At 41.8% G+C, this 16,867-nt stretch overlaps 1 protein-coding gene across 1 annotated transcript in view; it reads right to left on the bottom strand.

The window, feature by feature from the left end:
* Positions 1 to 15,818, bottom strand: part of IFFO2 (intermediate filament family orphan 2) — a 55,362-nt gene extending 39,544 nt beyond the window's left edge. The window contains exon 1 of the mRNA XM_050931341.1: positions 15,208 to 15,818. Coding sequence (XP_050787298.1) covers positions 15,208 to 15,803 — 596 coding nt within the window. The 5' untranslated portion in view covers positions 15,804 to 15,818. The remainder of the gene's footprint in view (positions 1 to 15,207) is intronic.
* Between the last annotated feature and the right edge of the window lie 1,049 nt (positions 15,819 to 16,867).

Raw genomic sequence — 16,867 nt, 5'->3', positions numbered from 1 at the left:
CAATTTTTAAAATGCAATTAATATTTCCTGCATTTTTACAGCCCTCATTTAAAACAGTCCATTTATCACAATCTCAATAGATCATTTCAACACTGAATCTTACCAATTCCGCAGCACCTGATTGCTGCAAGGAGTTCTTGGGAAAATAAGGGTACTTTGCATTGCAGTTTGGCTGCTGGGGAGACAATGATTGCAGAAGAGACTTAAAACCATAATAAGACTACTGAAGTGTAAACAGTTGGGAAATACAAGGAGAGAGACAGTCAAATTAGGTCTTTGAGCCCCCAAATGAAGGTTTAGGATTTCAGCATATTGGTACAGATGCACGTCAGTCCCAAGGTAACATGTCTATCCTCGTGGTTGTTTTTTCTGCAGCTATTTTATAAATTCCAGATTAACCTCACAACACTTCATTTACAAACAAAATCCAGTATCCATTAATTGAAGATACAACAGCAGAATTAGGAGCAAGTCATCAAAGTCTCAACTGGAATACAGCATAGAGATATCTTCCTGTTAAAGAAGCTAGCAACATTAGGTTACGTGAGCGGCCCTGACTATTCTCTGGTGAGGAGAGCTGCAGTTTGCTTGTTGCTAGAAATTGTAGCTGCAAATAAACATTGCTGATTCTTCAAGTTTCCAACATGGTGAAAGCAAGTTTAACAAGTACAGTATCTAATTCTATGGCAGCCAGAAATACTGCAAATCACAGATTCCAGACAAGTTTTCCACATCTCTGCACTAAACATACTGATGAAGAGGACAGGTCACCCCTACCAGAAACAAACAAATTTAAGACAGTTAAGTTAGCAAAAGCCTCTTACACTGGAAAACGTTTGTACAGTCTGCTCTTTTCCAGTACCAAATGCCTAAACTGGGGGTCGCGGCCCCTCAGGGGGTTGCAAGGTTATTACATGGGGGGGGTCGCGAGCTCTCAGCCTCCACTCCAAACCCTGCTTTGCCTCCAGCATTTATAATGGTGTTAAATGTATTTTTAAAAGTGTTTTTAATTTGTAAGGGGAGCAGGGCTCGCACACAGAGGATTGCTATGTGAAATGGGTCACCAGTACAAAAGTTTGAGAACCACTGACCTAAATTGTATTAACCCCATTCTGCTGTTCCATGCACACACTGACTAAAGCCAAAACTGCTCATCAATAAATGTAATCTGTTGAGAGGAACAAGTGCGTGAAGTACATGTGCAAGAATTATGCATTTCTATTTCTAAAGTTATCAAGAACACCTAGACATTAGTGTGATATTAACTGAGTTCAACTAAAGTTCCAACCCTAAGGAAGACGAATGCAACACTGCAAGGGTTACAATCTGGGATTCTTTTTGTTTTAATGCACAGACAGACAAGAACAGTGACTGAGAAAAATCACCTCACTCCCTTCCTTGTCTTTAGGATAACACACAATTACAAGAGTCTTCTGCTTTGAGTCATGTGTCCAAAACCCATATAAAATCAGAGTCCAGTGAGCAGGAAAGCCACGCAAGCATGGCACAGGGGATAAATCCTATCTAATCAGCTAAAGCTGCTAGTCAGTTTGGGGCAATGGGGGAAGAGAGTAACACAATAAATGCTTCATGCATTTCATGGAAATAAAGCTGACTTGTGTATTTGAAACCAGAACTGAAAAGGTGAATCTCTACAGCAATGACACCAATATACAGCAGGAGCCTACTCTTACAATAGCTTGTGGTGATCTTGGAATCTCAGGGAAATAATCTTGTATGTGTTAACCAAATAAAAACAAAAAGGTGGAAGAGGCTGTATCAAATTTCAATCACTACATGGAATTTAAACTAAAAACTTCCCACAATACGCTGTACAAAGGGATAGACTAATCCAGTACCAAGAAAGAGGGAAGAGAGGCAGAGGAGCTTATGGAGCAGAATTTTGATATCTGCATATTAAGATACTACCACTGAGAGTTTGTTACATTTCAGTACTAATTAGGGAGACAACTAGCTTATTTCAGCCACAAAACATACCTCTTTAAAAGGACAAAAGCCAAGCAGCATCCCTGAAAACAGGATTTAACTTCCAGTGTACCTGTGTCCCTTTAATAAGAGCTCAACAATCACCGACAACTAGCAGCTGTTGCACTGTGGATAAGAATACAAATTAGCAGAAAGGATGTTTTACTGTGTATTGTAATACACCTCTACCCTGATATAACGCAGCCCGATATAACACAAGTTCGGATATAACACGGTAAAGCAGTGCTCCGGGTGGGGAGGGCTGCGCACTCCAGCGGATCAAAGCAAGTTCGATATAATGCAGTTTCACCTATAACGCGGTAAGATTTTTTGGCTCCTGAGGACAGCGTTACATCGGGGTAGAGGTGTACTTGTACTTAACTGCTTTTCATTTAATATTCTGACCTTCTTTTATAAGAAGTGTTTTTAAGTATTATCCCCATTCTACAAATGAGGAAACAGACAGAAGTTAAGTGACTTACCCATTATCACACAGACGCAGCAGCAGAGCCAAGAATAAAGCCCAGGTTGCCTGACTCCTCCAGGATACTGTCAACTGGCCAATACTTCCTCTCCCTCCACCAAAATAAAAAAAAAAAATTAAGAGGTTCTGTATATATGAGTAGCTCTTTGTGATTGCATTTGTGCCAGCAGTTAGCTTTTGAAACCAACAAAGTATGCCAACAACTGCTCGATATCATGTATAGATATGATTCTCTGGAATCTCACTACGTTGCCAATCAGTAAAAATACTAAGCACTGACAGTTTGATTTCCCAAGATTTGGCATCTATAGTTGAGAACAAAATTGAGCAGGTGATTTAACACCTGTTATGGAGAAGACAATTATTTCCTCTCTTTTTAAGAAGTAAAGAAACAGAAGATCTTGAATATTTTAAGACTATTTTAATAATTATGCCCCATTTGTAATAGAAGGACACCTGTTTTGAGTTTAACATAAGGCCTGAGTGGGATGAAATTGTCTTGGATCCAACTTCTGTTTAATGATGCTTTAGTGTGAGAAACAGTGTTAACCTTCAGTTATGAATATAAACAATGAAGGTTAAAAACCTTAATGAAAACTATTCTATGCTAATACAACAAGCATCAACATATAACTTGCATTTTACAAAATACTGGGGCTAGCTGCATCCCAAATTATGTTTGATAGTTTACAGTAACTCTGCACGGTGAACTCCCTATCTGAGAAACAATTTAAATTGGGGAGCCAAAAATTATCTTGTCTGTGTTAACATCCAAAGAGAAAATTAAATTACATTTTTCAGACTGTCCATAATGCCAAGCTTTACTTTCAGTTATAATTTTAATACATATCCAAGCAACTCCACCAACGTTCCATCAGATTAAAGACTGACTAAATTTGAAACCACATTACGAACAGTAATGATGCAAACTATGTGTTAGATCCCATGTGTTTGGCCCCTTTATTAAGGCAATATACCTCGGAAATTTCCAGGATGATAGAAGCCAAGGCTGGAAAGACTGCTTTTGGAGAGAACTCTAATCCACAAAAGAGTACTGGGTTTCATCAATCTAACCAGAAATTTGATCCAAACCCAAATGCTTATTTTCAAGCTCTAGTTCATAAAACTTTAAATAGAAACAGCCATCCTAACAGATGCAACTAATTTTCCTTCACTAGACTGTGTTAATTTGAACCCTTTTCCAAGCAATAATCGCTGGTGCACGTTGGATACGTGAACTCCAGCAGGATGTTTCAGATTTAGAGTTCTGTGTCCAGTCATTGTCAGTCACATGGTTATGAATTATGCAGGGATGGAAGTGCCCAAACAAAAAGACTCAAGACATGCATCATCTGTGATTCAACTTCACACAGTAACAATTCAACTAGATTGGAGTTCTGTGGTCACTAACAAGCAGGACACATCGTTAATGGGCACAGAGCACCATTCTTTCTGGCCTCTCTATGTTCTTGTTATTGAAGTAGACCCAGGGGCAGGATTGATGTAATGTTTTGTATATGGATCAACAACTCAGTGAATACATACAAGGCAAACAGAGAGACTTAAATACATTTTCAATATTACAGCCAGATATGAGAGTAGTTTTATTAAAAATTATTTTAACCAGATGACATATTAATGTCATGATTGTGAAAACACAGTTACAAATTGGAGGATCTTGCTACTGAAGACTCCACGCTCCATAGCAGCAAGTAGCATACCTAGTCCTCCAACACAACATTCCAGAAGATTCTATCTGCTTGCACACCAAATCTGAACATGTGCATGCGTAAACAAGCTGAAAATCTGATAAACCACTCGATTTCTAGACACTGGCATTTACAACAAGAAAACCTGTATAAAGACATAGCCAGTGCAACAAGAAAACCTATATAAAGTTCAGTCTGAAAAGCAGCCAAAGCATTATCCCGCCCTTCATTTTGGGAAGAAACCCCACACTCCTTCTTATAGCACTTCTCCAGAGCGGACATGAATACTGTTTTCTGGGTCACTAGCCAATCACTTTCACCCATGGATCCCAAACAAGGCAGTAGAGTTCAGATATATTGTGAAACTGTCATGTGCTCATCTGACATGCCATCATACATTATTATAATCTTACATTGTTCTGCTAGTCAAAACTGAGGTTAAAAAGAAGAGTTTTTTCTTTAAACTTCACAAGTCAAAAATAAAGAGGCTTCCATACAAATCGTGAGATACACAGAAGAGGATGAGACTTAATTGATGCTAAAATCTTAAGAATTTTATATATATCACATGTGAGAGTCGGGATTCTGAGTGACAGATCCTTTTCTCCCTCTCATATCAGAGCATTTGTTTGGGGGAAGAACCAAGTTCATCTGAGAACTGACTGTTACAAGCATAGCCTTGGGATATGCTAGTTCTTTGCCCTGCTTACTGAGCCAAATCCCAGTTGAAGCCAGCTGATCTGTTTGTTACCACAAACTAAGTTCACAGAACAGTGTTAGATAACCTTTTACTAAGCAAAGGAGGCATGTCTGGGGGAACACGTTAATGGAATTCCAAGCTGCAAAATGGCTTCAGTTAATGGCCCCAATTTTAGCACACACAATTTAGATTTTAACCCAGTGGGTAATGAACATCTCCAATTATTGTATTAATGGAAAAAATTGGTTTCTCCACCTCTTTGAATTTAGCGTCGTCTAGACACACAAATATACACACACACAAGCTTTAAAAACAGAACCCTGAGAAGATTTCAGCAAGCAGTCAACAGGACAAAAAATATATATACATATGTATATATGCAGGAAGCCAATGCAAAACCCTGGCAGAGTATCACCACAAAAAAGCAGCTGCTGAGCTCTGCACTAGTCCCATTCCTTCCTTAGCTACAGACAGCCAAGCACTTGAAATGCATTACCATACAGCAATCTAAACCTATGATTACACATAATGAATAGCTAGAAATATCTTGTTCCTAGGTTCTGTTTTTGCTTAACTCCTACACTGCATGTCTTCAGAGACAATTTGGGTTTAAGATTAAGAGCTTGTTTTTGCTCTATCAAGTGTACTTCAGAATCTGTTTTTTCAGCCTTTGGAAGACCTGACTTACTTTCATGTGGACTCACAAAATATTGAAAAGGTGTATTAAAAGCTATAAACTAGAGGGGAAGTACGGCACTATTTTCCATGGATGTAGCCATCCTTTGAAAGGCATGGAAGTCTCCCTCAACCACCCTAACTGGAATATAAGAGAGATTTCCTTCCATTCCAGAGCCCTAGAAGTCCACTCCTGTCCTAGTCTCATGGGGTGACAGGGAAAGCACAGCTCTGAAAACCTCAAAGCACCTCATTAACAGGGAGAATGAAACCCCAGGCACCAGTGTGGAGCCCAGCTAGAACTTTCTTTATCCAATTCCTCAGAGGGAAGCATCATGATGAGGGAAGATGAACCCCTTCTATGGAACAATACCCCAGCTGACACACCTCATGCAGCCAGCTGTGTTGGAGGGGTACCCCTTTCATCTCCCAGAGGCTGAACTACCCCACAATATAACAAGGACTCCAGAGAGCACCTCCATAACCCCAGACCACAGTGGCCAAGCACATGCTCCATAATTCATCAATTTACTTTTCTTTTTTGTATCTGACAGCTGCAGGGACCTACTCGATAGCCACAATGAGTAGAGAACTCTGGAACCCCTATCCCCTCCTATCTCTTTATGGGAGGGACATCTCAGGGAAGGGACAGTTATCTGAGTTGAAGAGCTAGCTTACACTTAAACAATAATTAAAGGAGAACCAATAGTAATAGATAAAGGGGTGGTTGGGGACAAACTGCAAACCCAGCCTGACATTTTCAAGGGGGCAAACATTAAAGGGGCATAGAGAAGTTGTAATGCAACAGGGAATTTTAAGTAGTGTGAGAGTTCACACTGTTAGTTCTATATAGTTACATAGGCTGTTACTGTCACCCCTGTAATAAACTATGTCAAATTTGAGGGAGGACAATCACATTTAAACAAGACACATGAGTAAACTCTTCAGGGCAAGGGACTCAACCCTGACTGGGTCTTTGTGGTCCTACTGCAATGTAAATAAGGAAGAACTGAAAGGGAACAGTACCTTGCCTTCTTCCCAAAAGCATGAGCACCCTCACTCCTTGGCCAATTACTCTAATTTCTACTTGTATTAGAATCCAGAATCTGAAAGATTTGATACAGATTTTTCCAAAAAAACAAAAAACACTAATCACAAACACAGGACAATGATGCAATATCAACATTAAGGATAGCACAGTAGCACAATTCAGAGACAAATACATTTCTGACACCCAAACTACAAAAAGTCTAAGTCAGTGGTTTTCAACCCACAGACTCTTGAGTCCATTTAAATTTGTTTAGCGGTCCACAAATGAAAAAAGGCTGAAAATCACTGGTTTAAGTAATGAAAGACAGAGTTATGGAAGCAAAAACAGCCTGCTTCTCTAATTTCTAGTAATAATAATTAACGTATTCTATAGCACAGCTATTGTTTTTAGCATTAATCAGATAATTTCTGCTTGAGGAAGGGAGAAAATTATCTCCTCTGCTAACAGCTAGAATTTCTTTAACACTAACATTCAATTGTAGAAGCATGAGCATTTATTTCAGAATTTTCCTTCAACAAGGGTGGGTAAGAAGCACACCTCTACCCCGACATAATGCGACTCGATATAACACGAATGCTGACATAACACGGTAAAGGAGTGCTCCGGGGGGGAGAGGGCTGCGCACTCTAGAGGATCAAGGCAAGTTCAATATAACGCTATTTCACCTATAATGCGATAATATTTTTTGGCTCCCGAGGACAGCATTATAGCAAGGTAGAGGTGTATCTGAATTTGGTTTGTCCCAGTGGTAATAAAATCTCTACTAAGCACTTTTACTGAAAAGCCAACTGGCCCTTTTAAACTGCACAAAGGAGAGCAGAAATACACTGGAATTAGATTAGATTAGAGGGAAGAACATTAATTTACAGGTAGAAAGCATTACTCGCTCTGTAACAAACTGAAAGAAGGAGGGGAGAAAAATCTAGTACCTTAAAGAAATTCTTCTGTTCACCTCACAAGCCATGTTATAAAATACATGGAGACCTAATAAAAAATATTATATTATCATTGATTTTTAAGTTAAAAGTTTAGACATTCCTACAGAATTTGTCCTAAGCATGATTTTATTAAGTTAAAAAAAACCAAACAAAAAAACCCCACAGATTTAGTTTGTTCTGACATACTTCGCATTTGACAATGGAAAACTCTGTTCAGCTGCAGCAAATTTGAGATAATCTCTTGTTCTTCAACTGGACTTTATTAACCTTCAAAATTAAAAGACCATCCTGAGGAAAAACAACTACAGTCAAATCTCGCAATAACGCACCCCGCCATAACGCAAAATCGCATATAATGCGATCATAAGTTGGCTCCCCTTTAAGTCCTAATACCAGTGGTCCCCAAGCTATTGGGACAGAAGAATATGGAATGACTGCAAGAGGGTTTTCACAAACTCAGCAGACTTGTTGGCCACATACAGGAATATTTGGACAGTCAAAATATACAGCAATGCACCCAGATCTTAATGGGAGATACACACACACACACATCTCAGAACCTAAGAAGGTGATAAGCTAAACTGTTACCTAGTTCAAAATAAAAAACAAATCTCAACGTATGCATTTTTGCCTTTTATACCATATTAGAAACCAAATTCAGTGCAGAGCACATTTTGGTATATTTCATAAACTGGGGTGTCACTCTATGTTTAGCCTTGATTTATAACACTGCCTCTTCAAATAATCAAGAAAAGTTCTCCTACAGTCAGGGAGAATACATTTCAACGTGTGGGTATGTGGTTAAGCTCATCTCTTTGAATCGCATTGATTAGATCCCAGCTACACTACTTCACTTTCTAAAACCTAACAAGAATCTTCGAGTGTTAACATACTAAGGCGGTGATTATGTAACACAGTAACTAGACTAAACTGTGACAACATTGTTTACAGTTTTGCATCATTAGCCATTCTTCTGAAACAGGATTCTTCTTATAACAAGCTATGCTGACCAGAGCAGCCAGAGCTCCCTTGTAGTTCTACAGCAATCTTATCACTGCAATTAAACCTGCTGATCATCCTTTGTGTAACCAGGCAAATGGTTATACATATGCAAAATGGCTGTATTGATCCAATACATATATTTTTTTTAAATCACATTTATATAACATCTATAGATCCACTGTCTCTCAAAGAAAATGTTAGGAGACATGAGAAGAAAAAAATCTAAGTTTTTCTTCCTATGATAAAGGACACATGCATGAACAGTTTTATTTCTAATGTTTAGAAGTAACATTTAAGATAACATCTAATGAAAGACTGGAAAAGTGATACTTTGTATACAGTCAGTCTAAGTTACCTTGGGGCTAGTTTCTCCTGCTTGCATATAAGTCTTTCAAATAGCAACAGAAAAGGAGATGTCAAAAACTGACCAAAGGACTTGTGAGCAGATCTAGAATCTAGAAACTACTTTTATTGATTATCCAGCAATTAATAATTCCGAATGATAAAAAGAAACACAAAAAGGTTTAGTGAAGTGGCTGTTTTCATGTATGCTTGAATAAAATAGTAGCAGGAAAAAATAATTAGTTCTACACAGCCTATTTCTTAGTCAGCTGATTCCTCATGGGAACTTTTGCTCATTTCTTTCTGCTCCAGATTTTACTCACACTTGTTATTTTAAAACAAATCACAACATTCTATTGATGATAAAATATTAGCTAAAGGTTACATATGTTTCAATGTTATATCACAATAAGCTGCTGCTGCACTTCCAAGAAAATCTAGACTTCCGTGGGTGGAAAAAAGGCATGAGGAATTAAGTAGTCTGTTTTAGAGGGAAGCCATTTGTAATTTCAAAATTTGCTTGTGGAGCCTCATCTGATAAAGAATCTTTGACGACCTTCAGATTTTTTAGACAGTTTTACCTCCTCTTTACCAAAAGCTTCTCTCAATCTGACTGCTGTGTTTTTCTGCTTGTGACTATGGCATGATTTTCATATTTGTGCAAAAGGAAGTTTAAATTTAAAAAAAAATTAATTTTGAACATGATTTTTTTCCTATTAGCATTAAACAAGCTACACATGAACTACAAGACGTTGACATTCAAGAGGAAATTGTGCTAGCCACACCTTGCAATCCAGTCATGGAGCTTATTGCAAATAGTCAATTATTTCAATATTTTTGTCACCAAAACTCAGAAGCCTTATGTGAATTGGTTGCTTGGTACAGAAACTGTATAATCATTGTATAACAAAACACGACTACTAGCAATGGTATTTGCACAACTCAGTAATGTAGTCATCTGTCACTCATCTTGCTATCAGTGTGTTTTCCTATAAGATGTATACTTAAGGGCTGATACTTTTTACAATTGCTACTTTGAAATGTGTATTTGTTACCAGTAGGATTAATTTTACTTGTTTTGTAGTTTAAAAAAGGAAGATCACCAGAAAATATAGTTTACAAACTTATTGTTCCTTCACAATATCTCCTTGAGAATTTTCAGAAGCAAGGGGACTGGGCAACAAAATGGCAGAACTTTGATAAGCGTGAAGTAATGCACATTGGAAACCATAATCCCAGCTATATTTACAAAATGATAGGGTCTAAATTAGCTGTTACCACTCAAGAAAGAGTTTTTGGAATCATTGTGGGTAGTTCTCTGAAAACATCCACTCAATGTTCAGCGACAGTCAAAAAGGTAACAATGTTAGGAACTGCTAGGAAAGGGACAGATTAAGACTGCAAATATAACGTTACTATAAAAATCTCTGGTATGCTCACACCTTGAATACCAGGTGCAATTCTGGTCACCCCATCTCAAACAAGATATATTAGAACTGGAAAAGACGCAGAGAAGGGTAACTAAAATTATTAGGGATATGGAACAGTTTCCATCTGAGGAGGAAATAAAAAGACTGGGATTGTTCATTTTAGAAAATGGGAGGATATGGTAGAGGACTATAAAATCATGAATGGTGTAGAGAAAGTGAACTGGGAAGTGTTATTTATCCCTTCGTGAAATGAACAGGCAGCAGGTTTAAAAACAAACACAACACACAGTCAGCCTGTGGAATCATTGCCAGGAGGATGCTGAGAAGTCCAAAACTATAACAAGATTCACAAAAGAATTAGATTAACTCATGGAAGATATGTCCATCAATGGCTATTAGCCAAGATGGTCAGGGACAACTCCATGCTTTTAGATGCTGGGAGTGGACAACAGGGGATGAATCACTCAATGATTGCCCTGTTCTGTTAATTTCTTTTAAAGCATCTGGCATTGGCCACTGTTGGAAGACAGGATACCGGACCAGAGGGACCATTGGTCTGATCAGGTATGACCATTCTGATGTTCTTATGGTTAAGCTCGCTCCTGGAATATTAGCATGTTATCACAAATCCACCAGTGCATTATTAGCTCTCCAAGTTAAAAAGAGCATGGACCAAAATTTAAATATCTTACCAACAACATGAATAGTAAGTCACTTCAAAATAGATTTTCCAACGTACTCCATACTGGAAAGGCAAATATGCAATAAGAAACTGCAGGTGAATTTATTTCTGAATCTCAGAATTCATATTCACCACCTATTCAGTTCTTCTGCAAAGGAAGAAGTGTTTGACAATTTTGCCCAGACTGATTAGGTGGTCACACCCACCAGAGCATAAATATACTGCTTTGGACAAAAAGGTATTAACACACTGAATCCTACTTTCAGAATCACATTCTGCATAGGAAAGCAGTATCTTACAGCCCGTAAGACAACAGATCCCTTCAAAAAGGCTTAGAATCAATCATTGCCATTGGTGCAAGGCACTCCTTTTCAAGATATCTACCATCTTGACCTAAGAGGAAAGCATCTAAGAGCACTGTAACACATCTGGTAACTATAAAATTAGTTCTCTTCCTCCAAGGAAACTGAAGTTTGCTAACAGTAGTTTAGAGCACTCATGTAATGATTCTCCATCTTGCCACCTCTAGATAGTAGCCTTTCAAAAGAGAAAAAGTATTGCACGCAGGTCTGTTTTCCAAGTTAACAGTAAGCAAGCTAGCCAGATTCCTCTTACATCTTTGCAGAGCAAGACCTAGAGCCACAGAGACTTATGCACATGTTTAACTCTTTGCTGACAATGTTTTTTCCAAAAGTGACAGAAACAAAAATCACTGGCTTCTTTATTTGGAGACCACTGTGCAAGGAGTAATTCAGTCATCAGGGGGCACAATCAGGCACTTTAAACCCAAAATGTGATTTAACAAAACAAAACAAAAAAGCCACACAACAGAAGTGTTGGCAATGACAGCTAGCTCAGTAGGCAGAGCATCAGGCTCTTAATCTGAACAGACAAGATTCTAACCCATCTGGGCAGCCAACTTTTCATTAAAAATAGTCCTGCCCTGAGTGCAGAAGACTGGACCAAATGACCTCTTGAGGTCCCTTCCTCTCCTACGCTTCTATGATTCTAAGTGTTTTCATTTAAAAACAAACAAACAAAAAAAGATAATAGTTTTGGAAGTAAGAAGGCCCTATGGTGTTTGCAATGCAAGTATTTCCATACTGTGGTAGTGCATGGAAAAGTAAAACTGAAATCTATTATTACTGCTAGAGCTGAGTGAAAGAGTAAATAGTATAAATATTTTCTAAATCACACAAAATTGGCTTGATGTCTCACAAGAAAAAGACAATCAACATCAAAGAGCAGGTCACATAAAATCTAAGTTTGACTATTGCAGGGCATAAACAGACAAGGACAGTGGGCGGGAGGGGGGGAGCGGGAAAGGCAAACAAGAATTGTAATAATCAGTTACTTAGTAATGGACATACACATATTGAATAGCAGATAAGTATGCCCAGTGGTTTGTGCTGGGATGTTGGATGGGATGGGATCTGAGTTACTGCAGAGAATTCTTTCCTGAGTGCTGGCTGGTGAGTCTTGCCCACATGCTCAGGGTTTAGCTGATCGCCATATTTGGGGTCGGGAAGGAATTTTCCTCCGGGGCAGACTGGCAGAGGCCCTGGAGGTTTTTCGCCTTCCTCTGCAGCGTGAGGCATGGGTCACTTGCTGGTGGATTCTCTGCAGCTTGAGGTCCTCAAACCACAATTTGAAGACTTCAATAACTTGGACATAGATTAGGGGTTTCTTATAGAAGTGGATGGGCAGGGTCCTGTGGCCTGCTTTGTGCAGGAGGTCAGACTAGATGATCATATTGGTCCCTTCTGACCCTAAAGTCTATGAGACATTAAAAATGCAAGTTTGATATTTTATTTACTTTCAGTCTGATTGTTGCCTTTTTAAGCTTTTCATTCTGACATATTACAAAAAAAAGCCTTTCCAAGGGGACACAGAATGTTAATACAATTGTACACACTTAGCACTTATCTACACAATTTTTGTACTGCTTTGACATCCTCAGTTTAGAAACAGATCTAGTTAAAGCAGTAAGACCTGCTAGTGTGGATGCAGTTATGCTGGTATAAAGGCGATTAGATCGCAAGCAGCTATATTGGTATAAGCACTTTTATACAAGTATAACTACATCCACACTTTAACTTCATCAATTTCTAAAACAAAAAGTTAAAGCAGTGCAAAAACTATGCGCAGACTATACCTTGGCCTTTTCCTCCAGAAGAAATTAGCGTTCATCCAAAGGGTTGGACTAGATGACCTCCTGAGATCCCTTTCAACCCTGATATTCTATGATTCTTTTTTAAAAAAAAGAAAGGTTGCACTAGACACTGATGACACAACCTACACCCTAGGGATAACTTTCTTAAATGAAGTGTGGCTGAATACATATTCTCCCAAATGTCACCATCCAGCTTCTTAGTACAGAGAATGAAAACAAAAACAAGCCTATGGCATAATGTGACTACTATTGCAGACAAAAAATACAGCCCAACTTCCCTTTAATCAAATCAAATTTGACATCAACTCTTGCCAATGGAAGCTTAGTGCTGTAACATTTCTAAAGGCCTATTACCAGGCCCGGTTTAAAAATAGGTTATCAAACAGGAGGATAGTTTCATAGTGTACAGACATCCACATCACATAACCAGTATAACTGGTACGATTTTTTGGGAGTTGAGAATTGAATAGATAAGACTGAGTTACTCAGATATGAGCCCTTAAAGGAAAAAAAGAGTTGCTTTGCCAAATGAGAGATGTTCCTGGAATAAAAGCCATCAACTACTTTTCAGCATTACATTTGAGTTCCCACCCCACAGTGGTCATACTACTGAAAGCTACTTAATAGAAACCAGTTGGAACTGAGATTTCCCAGATAATTTTATTTTCATGGTTCAGCTAGATGCAAGGAAATATCAGGAGTGGAAGGGTATTTTTAAAAGTAGTAAAAGAAAGATTGCATCTGTCACACATCTCTACAAGTGATTTTACTGTGTTGTTTCCAATTTAAGCCAATACATTTAAAATAGAGGAAAATATATTTTAGCCATATTCCAGCTTCAACAGTCTATTACATGACACACAGGGACAAACTAGAGCAACCCCAAAAGATAGATTCATGTATCATACACCTTCCAAATGTGAAGGTTTTTTTTAGACAAGTAATTTGCAAGGACATAACCATAAATGTGACAAACTAACAGCTTATAAGGAACACAGTGTTCTCATCCATGCAGAGCACTGCAATCAGAATGTGCTGAATGCCACATGGCCCAGACCTGGCTGTTTCACAAAAGGGTTGTCTGAATTTGCCCCCCTACAAAACCAAACTGCCAGAGACAGACCCCATTTAAGCCAATAAGGCAACACAATTTAGCAGCGGTTGCCCAGGTCTGTCCTCCAGGATGCCCTGAGGCACTCATTGCATATAGAAATCTGTTTCCAGGATCCCAGCTACCGACTTTTACTGGCCTCCCACCCTCAGCGCACATAGACTTGTCTCTGTATGTCTAGTGTATTTAGACAGGTTTAATTTTGCATAAAAATCTCCCATGGCTTAACAAAAATTTAAGATGAATGTAAATTTTTCAAGCTGTATGTGTTTGGTGGGTTTTTTTTAAACATTTCAATGAAACAGCTTTTGTTTGGACGCAAACCTTTCCCCGCAGTGTTCGCAACCCAAGTATTGCAGCACTGAGCTCATTCACAAGAGCCAGAAAGTGAAATTGACTATGAAAATGATGAACCTGTTCTCATCTCCCAAGCTAAATTTAGGGCTAATTATGTCAACAAATAATAATAGATCGCTTCCCTCTCCAAGGACAGTTTAAAAAAAAATCTTAAGCTTGCAATGCTCCTTTTGAGACAGGAATGTGCACAATGCTTGAAAGTGGCCCTTCAACCTGCGAAAGGCCTCTGATTTTCCTGGGGGAGAGTGGGTGATATTCGGAAAACCTAACCAGCTGGTGGGAGGAACAAATACTCTCCAGGAGGATCCCCCGAGTTTTCCAAAGCCATCGGCCGCCTCTCCATAGACAGGAAATGTGGGGGAAGGGAAGCCACGTTATCGCATGGGTCTCCGATTCCCCAGCCTGGGACGGCTGCCCGGAGGGGTCCCCAAACCTTCGCCCTCCATCAACTCCCCCATGCGAAAAAAAACCCCCCAACAAGCGAGTCGGACAGGGGAGCCGGGCATCTCCCGACTTCATCTCCTCCCTCCAATGCTCATCTCAGGCCGCGCCCCCCGCCGCACTCACTTTCTCTTGTACTCGTCCCTCTCCCGCTTCACTTTGGCCAGCACGTTGTAGAGGGCCCGGATCTCGGGGGTGATGGTGTCGATCTGCACCCCAACGCCGTCCGGGTGGACCCAGGAGACGCCGGGCCCCTGCAGGGTCTCCAGGCCGCCGCCGCCGGTGCGGCGCACCTGGGTGTAGCTCCAGATGGTGCCGGGCAGGCGGCCGTAGTGCTGCGGCGGGGGGGCGGCGGCGGCGGCGCCAGCGGGGCCGGGCGGCAGGGCGCCCGGTCCGGCAGCCGGGGGCCCCGAGTCCGTCTGCACGGCCTGGTCCCGGGAGAAGGTCTTGTAGCGGAAGCGGCGGTCGCGCTCGCTCTGCTGCGCCTGCAGCTGCTTCTCCAGCAGCCGGTTGCGCCGCTCCAGCTCGTGCACCTTGGCCAGGAAGCAGCGGAACCGCACGTTCAGCCCCTTCAGCAGGTGGATGTTGGAGCCCAGGTCGTTCCGCAGCGCCGTGGTCACCGGCGGGGAGGCCGCCGCGGGGCTGCCGGGGCCCAAGGCGCCGGGGGCCTGGCCGGCGGAGAAGGCTCGCGCCATCTCACCGAAGAGGAGCGAGTTCATCATCCTGCTCCCGGCCGGGCGCCCTCGCAGCGGGGAGGGGGGCGGGTATTTACCCGGCTCGCGGGGGGAATTCAACCGGAAGTGGCGGTTAGACGGGGGAGGGGGAGGCTGTGTCTGAGGTAAAATAAAACCCGCCCAGGGTCGCTTCCCTCCCGCAGTCCGGCTGCCTCCAAGCGAGGGGGCCGCCCGGCCTCGGCTGCTCGCTCCTGCGCCAGCCGCCACTGCCGCATCCAGCGCCGCTGCCCGGCCACTGGCTGACTGAGGCCGGCGACGCGGCGCGGGACTCGGCATCGGCACCCGCGCGAGACACGCCCCCTCCCCCCGGCGACGGCGGCAGGCCCCGCCCTCTGCCTCGCACGCAATGCCCAACTGGCCCCGCCCACCCAGCGCTGCCGCACGCCTCGGCCTTCGGCGTCTTTTCCGAAACGGCCCCGCCCCTAGAGTTGTAGCCCCGCCCACACGCGATGGCTCCTCCCCTCCCCGTGCCTTGTCATGTGCACGCGCTAACTCCCTCCCACTTCCCTGCCCCGGGGGCCGGCCCAGCTGGTGCTTCCTACAGCATGATGGCTTGAGCCGGGTTCCCCTGTGATCGTGGGGGGAATCTGCACTGTAACCCCCTGGCCGCAGCCTAGGCTATGCATGGCCAGGGTACAAGGCCGGTTGGGGGTCACAAGGGGCAACCAGCCCCTGCTTTAAAGAGGAGGGTCCAGAGCTTGGGCATTACCAGTGGTTCTGCTTATGAACAGCTGCGGGGAACACTGACCATGTCCTTGATCCCAGTAAAGCCCGAGATCCAGTGAGGAAGCCATCCAAGCCGTGTGTGAGGAACCATCAAACACCCCTGCCCCAGGAGACATCTAGCATGCTGAGCACAACTGCCACTCTTGGCTACAAAGATGTTACTAGGGTTTCCCTACCTACTAGGACTGCCCTTAGGTTGGCTAGGGGTACATCTCCACCCCATGTGGAGGTGGGGATCAGGCCACTAAGTTCCTCCCACTCAAAGGTTGCTGATGTGAATTCCAGGGGAATCAGGGATGCTGGAACAATTTGTACAGTGGGGATGC

Source organism: Gopherus flavomarginatus, chromosome 21, assembly GCF_025201925.1.
Source record: "Gopherus flavomarginatus isolate rGopFla2 chromosome 21, rGopFla2.mat.asm, whole genome shotgun sequence".
Taxonomy (NCBI): Eukaryota; Metazoa; Chordata; order Testudines; family Testudinidae; genus Gopherus; species Gopherus flavomarginatus.
Note: the sequence above shows the minus strand (reverse complement) of the source record. Positions and strands in the feature narration are given on the sequence as shown.